Raw genomic sequence first — 11,654 nt, forward strand, 5'->3', positions numbered from 1 at the left:
ATCCTATCATGGGAGAGAAAACCCGGTCCTTTTTAAAGGCGTGCACGGGGACACAGGACCACATGTAAAGGCCTTGTTGAGAACTTTAATATAAAATGACATGTTTAATCATTATTATGAATTAATTAATTTATAAATATATAATCATTGTTATCAAATATATTAATTTTGTTATTTCATGTTTCTTTTATTTTTCTGTTACCATAGAGACACCAAAACAGCAGCCTTGCATATCGCAAGAAATTAATCATTTAATAGGGAATAAAATAAAACACAATAAAGTAATTATTTACATTTAAACAATATTATATCATTTACATAAATCTCTATTTTAGACTGATCAATACAAAAAACATTTATTAAATGTGTCACGTTCGATCAAATTTTTCTGACGCGCAGTCTTACTATGTGATACTGTGTTACAGTAACAGTGTGTTGTGTTGTCAGATAGACAGTCGCGAGGTAACATACGGGGCTCAGCTATTAGCGAGACTGGGCCCTAATTTTGCTATTTACAATATACGTTTCGTATTATTCCAACGTTTTTATACACTCACTTCTTGTTTGTTTGTCGTACCGGTTGGAGTTTTGCAACACAATTTTGATACACTTCCCGATAAGCTAGCAAGCTGAAATTTTCAGTGTAGCTTCGAACCCGATGACAATGCAATTTACAACTATAAAAACGGCTGGACCAATTTTGATAAAATTTTGGTATTTTGATAAGGTATTTGATTTTTTTTATCTATTAATTTCTTATCGAAGCATTTCACAATTAAAATTTTCTTAAAATAACACATTTCGTATTTCTTCAAGCATTTTTTCTAGTCAATAATAGAAATTTCCGTACGGTCGAAACACCCACGGTCACCAATTCCCAATTATTGCATTAGAAGAATGCTTAAGAGAATATGAATACTCTCAAATTTCAACCAATTGCCATTCCTTCATCGGACATTGTAACAGAACCTCTGGAAGCCAACTAACAAAGCTTAGGAAATGGCTAAGGCAAGAAATGTCTATAAGCCCCGCTCGATGGTATTGCGATTGGCGGCCATCTTGGTAGCGTAATCGAACTGTCACATTTATAATAATATTATGAATTTTATCCTTATCCCTTACTTATTGACCTACTAAGAAAATCTAAAAAGCTCATTCAAATTTAAAATTCTAAAAGAATTATGTAAATGACTATGTAATTACATTTTTATCTGTACTTTTTACGGTGAGTGACGTCACACGGCTGTTAGTGTGACAAAGTTCTATCGCAATATCAACGTGCGGGGCTTATAAGGTAATGATTTTATATAGTATTACATCAGTCTAAAAAGTATAGCTAATAACAATTATACACCTAGCCTAATGTCTTTTGAGATTTGACAAGCTTTAACAAATAGAAAACAATTTTATTTTGACGTTTCATGATGTATGTATGAAAAACCCTGTCCGATCTTTAAAGGACATATTATTAAAAGAGAATAGGGACGATGAGTTTTTTTTGCAGTGTCCGTCTTGTAGTTTTTTAATTTGTCCCGCAAACATAAATTGACTAAATTACAGTGAATGAAACTTTCGCGTGACGTCACGATTGAGTATAAATTTTACCATATCGTTACAAGTCACAAGCCCCCTCGCCTAATCTTTGCCAATTCTAGTTTTTCTGAAAAAGGAAAAAATATGCGTCTCATACCTTTACCAGACTAATGAGAGTTTTTCTTTTTATACCCAGTCATAATCCCTATTACCAGGCGTGCTTAAAAAGAATTGAAAGAAATATAAGTCTTGATATAACAGTAAAATTTATTTCTCTATCACATAGCATTAACGACAAATAAGTGAGAATTTTTGGGATATTTACCTAAACTTATAACTCAATTTTAGGTAGTTACCTAGTCGTTTTGATTTCTTAGTTTCATGTATGATATTAATTAAAATTGATTAAATTAATTAGGTAAAATCTTTTTTCTAATAAATAATAACAAGTACTTCGTTTTATGGTACACTGCATGACCTTAATTGATAGGACAGGTGTTTTAATACATACAGAATAATCACATGTTACAATATCTCGACTTTCTAAAATATTCATCTCTGTCCGCGATAGGATGACCTTTTTGACAGGTTTTCTTGTCTTTAAAGTGACAGACAATGCAAAAAATAATTTTGACGAAACGCGACCCCGCCGCGTCAGCTCATGATTAAGGACTCCGGTTGGGTCCGAAACTAGTCGGGCGATCCCGATACATACGCGTGAGCAATAATTAATCATTCACACAATAGTAACTATAAAAGTATTCGGCTACATGACAGATAGATTATTAGATACCTCTCTGTAATATTCTAATAACACAACATTTCACGTATTTGTTGCGTAATATGACACCTGTCAAAAAGATCATCCAAGCGCGGACAGTGCATATTCGTCTTTATAATCCATTTGACAACGTGAATCTTTCTTTTAGCTTGGTAAGATTATTTTCTACATTGGACAAACAAATAGAGAGACATTTTATATAATAATCATAAAATCGACTAAACTTATAATTTATGGATAATATATTATATTTCTTTTACAAGCACAATGTTTAAAATAAATTAGCTTTAATCAAAATAGTTTTTAGTTCAGGTTTTTTCAGAAAATACATGTGTACTCGGCATAACTACAACTGCACAAGTTGGTCGATAACAGGTTAAGCTTCTCTTGATACGGTCGGTTTTTGGATGGGTGACCATCCTTCATAACGAGTTCCGTTGTTTTCCGGAAGGCACGTTAAATTGTGGGTCCCGGCTGTTATTTACACATCTTTAAGAGTCTGGCCGTCCAAGATTACTATCTTAAACCAAAGCTAATTAATCTTAAAACATTAAATTAATTTTAAAAACAATTATTATCACATTTGTACGATTTTCTTTTAAGTACCATTTAAAGCAAATTACTTTACGTAACAACATTTTATGCAGACTTTAGACTATGCTGCCTTTCATGGCTATGTCGTCTGTCAAGGTTATGCGGCCCCATGGGACCATGCGGATAGGATCCATGCGACTTATTACCAATAGCATATATCAAGCAGGGTTTTTGAATAAGAGGTATAAATTTTTGGGTAGACTCTCTAATTATAAAAAAAAATGATGTGACTCTATTTCAACCATAGACAAACCTTATGAAGAAAACTATTGTAACGTGTGTTCCTTAGCCATAGCGAGGATTATACAATAGGGATGATGAGATTTTTTTTGCAGTGTCCCTCTTGTAGTTTTTTGTATAATAATGGATACGTATTTTTTAATTTGTCCCGCAAACATAAATCGACCAGATTACAGTGAATGAAACTTACGCGTGACGTCACGATTGAGTATAAATTTTACTCTATCGTTACGTCACAAGCCCCCTCTCCTAAACTTTAAAGCAGTAAATCTTTGTCAATTCTAGTTTTTCTGAAAAAGGAAAAAATACGTGTCTCATACTTTTCAATTATCTAACTGAGGGTCTAATGAGATTTTTTCTTTTTATACCCAGTCATCATCCCCATTACACATATAACTGTCTTACTCTTTCCAGTAAAATACACTAGAGCGAGGGAGATAGCAAAAACATTATTATTTTTTAATATCTCAGACAGCCGAATCCCTGCTTTCGATAATAGCAGAAAGTGCTTGTCTATCCTTCTTGTTTTCACAGGCACAAGTGACAAGAGCCATCAAGTGCTTATTGGAGTACTCCACTCGTTCTAGAACAAACTCTTCAAGGCCTTTCCGCGGCAAATAATATGCTTTCACATACTTATCAACGTAGTCCTGAAAAGGTACCGGTTTCAGACCAGAAATCTTCTCCAATTTCAGAAATAACTGTCTGTAGTCTAGCTGCATCAGCCCCCTACCCCCATTCGAGCATTTTGTTGCATTTGAAAAACCCTCGACTAATAAGTGAACAATGAATTTGGAGAGTGTGCTCCAAATTGAATTCAAAATTTCGGAATTTAAAGTCACTTTGGTAGCTATATTCTCTAATCTTAGGGCGAAAACTTGGATTTTCCTTATAATCATGTCTACGTACGCGCTGTGTTCAACCGCGACGTTTTTGACATCCCATTTTACTTGGGACATGGCTATTAAAGCAGTGCGGGCATCTACAGCTTTGGACGCCGAACACATGTAAACAGGTATCCTTAAATCCTGAACGACAGCTAAGGTATTATCCTTAAAATACTCCAAGATCATTCGCTGGTGCGAAGAAACTATAGATTCCAAATATGGTTGTAATATTTCGTATTGTTTCGCCAAGAATATTACACTTTCAACAGCGACTATTCTCTCAGAGAGTCCATGAAGAGATTCCTCAATCCCCAAGTTCAAATGTTGCGGGGGATCAGGACATGGGATTTTATCGACATCCCCTGCATTCGCCACATCAATATTATTCCTTATCCTCTTTAAAACAGAGTTCAATTTTGGAGTGTAGAGAGTAGTCGATGCGACATTTAAATCTACTGTGAAGAATAGGTGTGCAGTGAAAAAATAGTAGTCGAAGAGCTGATTCATTAACATCACGACTTCTAAAGATATTTGGGGTAGGTACCTGCAGATCTGGAGGTACTGCCCGCAGTGGCGTAACACAGATAGTGTTGTATTCGTGACTATAACACTGTCCTTCACTTTACTGGGACTCTCGTTGGGTAATCGATCGTTTTCGTCGACGAAATCTCGTTTCAACTCTTCCGGTTCATCGTCTGAATCGTCGCTCACTAATTCGGGTTCTAAACCGAAAATATCGTCATTCGTAATATTTTCGCATCGGAAAATCTCGAATGGCGTATGGCTCGTATTTTGCTTGAAATATTTTGATATATACACGCTGTCGTCTTGAGAATGGACTGAGGACGCGCCGTCAGACTGAGTTTTAACCAATGACGTATCAGACCTAACACTCAGGTACTTTTTAAATTGTTTAAACTCCTGCAAATTGAGCAAATTGAATGTTGATTTGACAGGACACTGTTCCCAACCCTCATTTTCCAAAAACAATTTCAATTCCTCCATTCTGCCTTTATGATAATTCTTTATGTATAACACACTTTGAGTTTTAATAAAATCCTGTAACAAATCAGATTTATCACCGCAAAACACTTCGGCAACTTGTGTTAACTTACGCAAAATCCCTAACATCTGAATAAACTTTTCGAATGGATACTCTTCTAACCCAGAACTCTTTAGAAACGTCGAAACTTTCGCTTGAACATCATGCCATATCCTAACCAGCCCAGCGTTTAATTTCTGCCGAATATATTCCCTACTAACGTTCTTCTCGATCTCAAAAACATTATTCGATATCGGAATCGATTCCTCGCCATCATACTTCGCATGCCAGTCAACTAAAAGATAATAGCTCTTCATAATTAAGAATAGATTCTCGCATAAGTTCAAAAGGCAAATTGGAGCTTTCGTTGGCTGTACAGACATGCACATATCTTGAAATTTCATATCGATCGTATCACCTACATAATTCTTTACAGCTTCAATCGATGATTCATTGACCGCTGAAGAATAATGCATGTGTAGTTGTTCCATAGCCGCTTGCGTCTTTCCGAGCAAGGCGTAAGCTTTTCTTAGCTTCCTGAAAATGATTTCATCGAATCTGTAACAGATGCTTGCTAGGATCGCGTCTAGCTTTTCCTCTGTCATGTCTAAAGTGTCCTGAAGGCGTGTTGCCAGGTCAGCTATGCAAGTGTACTCCTTGTGGCTACTAGCTGCTTTTTTGCTTTTCAAAATAAGCTCAATAGCTCCATAGTATTCTTTTTTGAGAAGCAGTTCAGCGACATCAGTTTCTACGCTTCTCAAACTGCGGAGTAATTCGAGAGACTTTAGAACGGATCGAATGATTTGGCGTTTACGAAAGTTTGCTAAGATAACGAATGTTGATATTGTCAAGTGGTTCGAGGCTGCCCTGAGTTGTTCACGGGCTTTCTGACATGTCTGAAGAGTTGTTGTGAGTTGTTCGCGAATGTTTTGTATCTCTTTGAATTCTTTGTCGCAGTTGTCTCGCTGTTGGGATATGAGGTGCAAAGCTTTGCCTGATACAACCTGTGGACAATGGAAATTGTTGAGATTGGAGAATATAGTTTGGCTTGTGAGGGATATTAATAAAAATACTAATAATAATCTATACTAATATATAAAGTCTATACTAATATATAAAGCTGAAGAGTTTGTTTGTTTGAACGCGCTAATCTCAGGAACTACTGGTCCAAATTGAAAAATTCCTTTTGTGTTGAATAAACCATTAATCGAGGAAGGCTTTAAGCTCTAAACCACCACGCTGCGACTAATAGGAGCGAAGATACAATGGAAAATGTGGAAAACACAGGGTGGGTATAAATCAAAACTCATATCTTCTACCCACGGGGACGAAGTCGCGGGCAACAGCTAGTATAAACTAAAGTTATATTATAAAGCTAAAGAGTTTATTTATTTGAATGCGCTAATATCAGAAACTGCTGATCCAATTTTATTCTTTTTTCGAGTTACTTTACCGCGTTAGGTCATCTATTAAAGAAGGTTATAGGGTAAATATACCAGTATCTCGTAAACATTAAACCCTTATTTTGAGTTTGCGAGATAAAATAAAAAAATCCGATCCAATATTTTTATAGTAACTATCGTGGGACTGATGCATCGCGAGTCGAACTGCGCGTCAACTCATTATTAAGGACTCCGGTTGGGTCCGAAACTAGTCGGGCAACCCCGATAAATACGCGTGAGTAAACCGTTGCATCATTTAGTAACTACACACATTTCTTTAGTCAAATGCTCTATTCATAATGAACCAAATTTTACAGCCCAGCACCTCGAAAAGCATGTCAACCTTTCCACCCATCATCGGCCTAGCCTTTTCCCAGCTATGTTGGGGTCGGCTACCAGTCCAACCGGTTTCAGCTAAGTACCAGTGTTTTACAAGGAGCGACTGCCTATCTGACCTCCTTAACCCAGTTACCTGGGCAACACGATACCCCTTGGTTAGACTGGCTGTCAGACTTTTTCAAGCTTCTGACTACCTGTAACGACTGTCAAAGATGTAGGAATAAGAGCCGGGACCCACAATTTAACGTGCCTTCCGAAACACGGAGGAACTCGTTATGAAAAAGATGGTCACCCATCTACGGACCAACCGCTTCAAGCTTAGCTTAACCTGTGATCGAATCACTTATGCGGTTATAGCTTAGCCACGAGCTCCTAACCGTTCCACCCGTCAATAATATTGTATTTCGACAGACAATACATCAAAAAATCACAATATGTAAATAAAACCATTTAGGAAGATCTCATCAAATATCTAGTAAAACAATTATTATCTTATTTTGGTGGCGATATACAATAAATCGATGATAGATTACGAAAATTTCAAATAATTTACAGATAAAATGTGATAAGACTTAGAGATAATTTGAATTCATTCATTTCAAGTGCTTTTGGTCATAAAAGCAATTTATAGAAACCTGTCCGGGAGCGAGATGGGTCCGCGATATAGTGAAGGTCTCGGATCGAATCTGGATGAGGCTGGCACTGGACCATAGAAATTGGCACGAGAAAGGGGAGGCCTATACCCAGCAGTGGGAGAACAAAGGCTTTAGATGATGTTCATATTAAAAAGAAGTACAGTAAAGACCACCAGTCAAACTAAGGGGTATCGTGTTGCCCAGGTAACTGGGTTAGGGAGGTGAGATAGGCAGTTAGCCCAGATCACTAAAACATTGAAAATCCTGAACCCTGATAATTAACTTTAATAGTTAGCTTTAAGATAGTTCTTCTAATCTCCGGATAACGTTTTGGGTACTATTTGTTAATTTAACTGATAAGACCGCTTACTATGTGACATTATTTAATATACCACTGTTTTTATAGTAAGCGCCTATTTGACAATCACTGATTAGCCGATATCTGGCAGATAAATTGAAAAATTTGACAGTCTTTGTATGAAAATTTAACGTCAAATAATTTAACTTATGTGGCGGTGGTGAAACAGGCCCTAAGTATCGCGGGGATCGCCCGACCAGTTTCAGCGACGTGGCAACGCGTTGCATCGTTTAAGAATAATACTGTTTGATAAGTTATCTTTATCTTAATAAATATAATACCTGTTGCTGCCTCTTCAACTTGGTGAAGACCTGTTCGATCTCGTCACAGGACGTCGTCGGGGCATGTTCTAGCACGTATCGGCCTGCATCGAATTCCGAAGACGGTTGGAAGTAGACATTTTCAATTTCTCGAAGCACCTGCAACAAGAGATTTTGTCTACACGGATAGCCGAGTGATTGAGGTCAACAGAGCCCCAATTCTACTATTTTCTATGGCCGATGAATGAATGATAATTGGCTCCAAATAACACTTTTCGTATTCTCTTAAGTATTTTTACTATACATTTTTTTTAAATTTAGTGTAGAAGATACACTCGACGTCAATGTTTTTTTTTTTTTTTTTCAATCCACGAATGCTTGTTCTGAGTCTGGGTGACTTTGTGTATGTGACTTTGATGTGTGTGATACCCCAGAGTATAAAATTATTTGCTGTGCCCTGCAGGGTCCATATTATGATCTAATTAGTTTTTCCGCTGGGTCCCGATGGATGCAGGTGGCAACGAACCGGTCGCGCTGGAGAAATTATGGAGAGGCCTATGTCCAGCAGTGGACTGCTATAGGCTGAGATGAGAGATGAGAGCTAAAAATGAATTGCTGTTCGTTAGTTTCGCTAAAACTGTAGAATGGCTGAACCGATTTGGCTAATTTTAGTCTTGAAATATTTGTGAAAGTCCAGGGAAGGTTTATACTGTGATAAAATATAGAACAGTTGTAAGAAAAAAAACCAGTATTTTTGTCTGCATTATTATCATCGACTGTTAGGCGGTACGTAGTCCGCCCGGACAGCTAGTAAAGTATTATAAACACAGCAATAAAAATATAGATATAGAGAGTATATCTGTATTCGAATAATTTTGTATTTATAGAAATCTGTATTTTTGAAGTGAAACTTCTATAGGCGCATGAGCGTAAATTTTTTACAGATTTAACGGCACGCCGGTACGCAACGGAAGTGTCGAAAAAGAGGGAGAGAGCGATCGAGACCGATTGAGAGGGAGTAAGACAGGGCGAACGGGCAAGTGAGAAAGATTGAGAGAAAAAGTGAGACAGAGCGAACGTCGTATCCCGCACAGTGCTATGGAGTGAGAGGTGGGAGAGAGCTATAGTGAGAAAGATTGAACGAGAGAGAGAGAATACGAGATATCGAGAAATAATACACGCCATATTGGTTGCGTATTCGTTGACTAGTTAATTATTTATATTTTAGGGACAATTAAATTCCTAACCTATCTTCCTTTGTCCCTTCCTCTTAGTCTCGGAAATCTAAAGTTTTATATATATAGTTATAAATATAAACAAGATTTATAAATTAGTTCGCCAAATAAGTTTTACTTCTGACATGTGTACTTTGTACGCACGCATTTTGTTTATTATCGATAGTTATTAAATGTTGCCTAATGGTGCAACTAGAGTCAACCATGTAACGTTTTAACAGTGCCTGAAATATGGCCTATTTGAATTAAAAACTTTTGATTTTAATTTTTGATCTAGGCATACCTCTAGGTCAGCAGCCGAGTGGGCGGCGCTCAGCGACCTGGAGTTGACTCCTGGGGGTCCGTGACGGTTCTCCATAGTTGCCTCTGACAGCATGCCACATCTGAACAGTAAAATTTAGTTGAGATCAAAATTAAAATCCATTTCAACTATACACATTTTGAATTGTTCATTATTAAATGATGCAACGGTTTCCTCACGCGTATCGGGCTCGCCGGGACTAGTTTCGGACCCAACCGGAGTCCTTAATCATGAGTTGACGCGGCGGGATCGCGAGTCAAACGAATACGCGTGAGTTAAGTGTTGCATAATTTATTAATGATTTGTTACTGTAATTTTTGGAAGTAAATAAACCTTGCTTTTATTTATAATACTAATTGTAAAAGCCCGTTAAATTATATCCCTTTTTTGATATTCTACATATTTAACAACTTATTTCGTTAAATCTTAAGATTCATTTGAAAACCTCAGATTTAACAATATTCAGGCTTTACAATAACCCAATTTGATAAAAAGTCTATGAGGTTGTATTACCAGGAAACAATTAATATGTAACACCGTAAGGATAAATTTAATAATAATGTTTCTTTTTGTTTTCCTATAGCTATCCTTAAATTTATAACTAACTGATCCTTGGTTGGTATTTTCACAAATTTTCTGCCTATTTTCACAAATACATTGTTTGTCCATAAATGTTTAAATGAACAGTGACACAGCAGATTATTATTAAAATACACACTATTATGTAAATGTACTTATATTGAAATAACAATTTAAATAATATGTATTGTGTAGTCTTTTGTAGATGATATAGAGCAAAAAAAAACTGGCCTTACATACCTTAAATACCTAGTTATCAGGTAATTTTTTTTAAAGTACTAAACTTTGCTGGGGAAGGCTTCCAGTCTAACCGGATTCAGCTAAGTACCAGTGTTTTACAAGGAGCGACTGCCTATCTGACCTCCTCAACCCAGTTACCTGGGCAACACAATACCCCTTATGTTCTAACTACCCATAATGACTGTCAAAGATGGACAATGTTTTTACAGGCATTTTTTTATTTTGATTTTCTTAAGTTTGTCTTTATTTTGTAAAACATAGTTAACATTTGAGACTAGTATTTTGAGGGAGGCAATAGACTTTTGTGTTGATCTGTTAGAAGGACTGGATGTTATTCAAATATCCTTAGCTAAGCACTAACAATAATCGCTAAGCAACAAAATCAATAAACTATTTACATGAATTTATTATCTAACATCTCAGAAATAAAGTTCTTGAAATATCTATTATTCAAAACTAGATTCCTTGACAAATATAATAATATGCTGATAAGGAGGTCCGATATTCTCGAAAGAAAGTGCTAAATAACCGAAAAATAAAAAAATAAATTCGGTATACGTACGTGCAAGCCAAAATGAAAACTACGTCTGAATTTATTCATAGAATAATACAGAATAACGTCTGAATTCGTGATTATATTGTTTGTAAGTTAAATAATGTTAATAAAAGAGTAAATACTCACCAATGTAACAAGTCCAAGTTGAATTATTTACACTTTACTTTGAATTCACAGTGCGTATCACGGATTTTACAGTTACACATTGTCTACGGTAATTAATGAGGGAAAAACTATTTTTACTGTAAATGTTATGTTGTTTTATATTATTTCTAAACTTGATTACAGACTCAAGTTAAAATAAAGCTATAAATTATTTTGAAACAATGACATTTCCAGACAATACGGAATAAATCCACGGAATACGGATGGCGGAAGACAATTTGAATGACAATGTAAATCATAACATTGCTTAGTGATGTACAAGTGTTTGTTAAAAAAATATCTCTTTCTTTAGTCGATTTATGACTATTTTGAAGCTATAGTTACAAAGACTAAACTAAATACAACTAAACAATTTTTACTGCCCTCAGAAATGTCAGAATCGGATATAATTAAATTGGTGAAACATTAAAAATCGTAATCATCCTGTAGCTTAACTGTTACTGTTTACGTTCTTTCAATTTATTATT

The 11,654-nt window shown here is 35.9% G+C and overlaps 1 protein-coding gene across 1 annotated transcript; it reads right to left on the reverse strand.

Annotated features, from left to right (window-relative positions):
* Positions 1-3,573: 3,573 nt before the first annotated feature.
* On the reverse strand, positions 3,574-11,419 carry LOC113492309 (syndetin-like). Its single transcript, XM_026869756.1, has 4 exons — positions 11,149-11,419; positions 9,630-9,729; positions 8,133-8,270; positions 3,574-6,081 (listed from the first exon to the last, which is right to left on the reverse strand). Exons 2-4 carry the CDS (start codon positions 9,720-9,722, stop codon positions 3,616-3,618), a joined length of 2,697 nt encoding a protein of 898 aa, XP_026725557.1. The 5' UTR covers positions 9,723-9,729; positions 11,149-11,419; the 3' UTR covers positions 3,574-3,615.
* Positions 11,420-11,654: the final 235 nt, after the last annotated feature.

This window comes from Trichoplusia ni, chromosome 3, assembly GCF_003590095.1.
Source record: "Trichoplusia ni isolate ovarian cell line Hi5 chromosome 3, tn1, whole genome shotgun sequence".
Lineage (NCBI taxonomy): Eukaryota > Metazoa > Arthropoda > Insecta > Lepidoptera > Noctuidae > Trichoplusia > Trichoplusia ni.

Excerpts from the sequence above, each read along its gene's own strand:
- LOC113492309 (XM_026869756.1), bottom strand. The coding sequence starts at position 9,722 with ATGCTGTCAGAGGCAACTATGGAGAACCGTCACGGACCCCCAGGAGTC. Across the intron at positions 8,271-9,629 it reads ACTCGGCTGCTGACCTAGAG|GTGCTTCGAGAAATTGAAAA; the intron begins GTATGCCTAGAT and ends CTCTTGTTGCAG. Across the intron at positions 6,082-8,132 it reads AGTTGAAGAGGCAGCAACAG|GTTGTATCAGGCAAAGCTTT; the intron begins GTATTATATTTA and ends CATTGTCCACAG.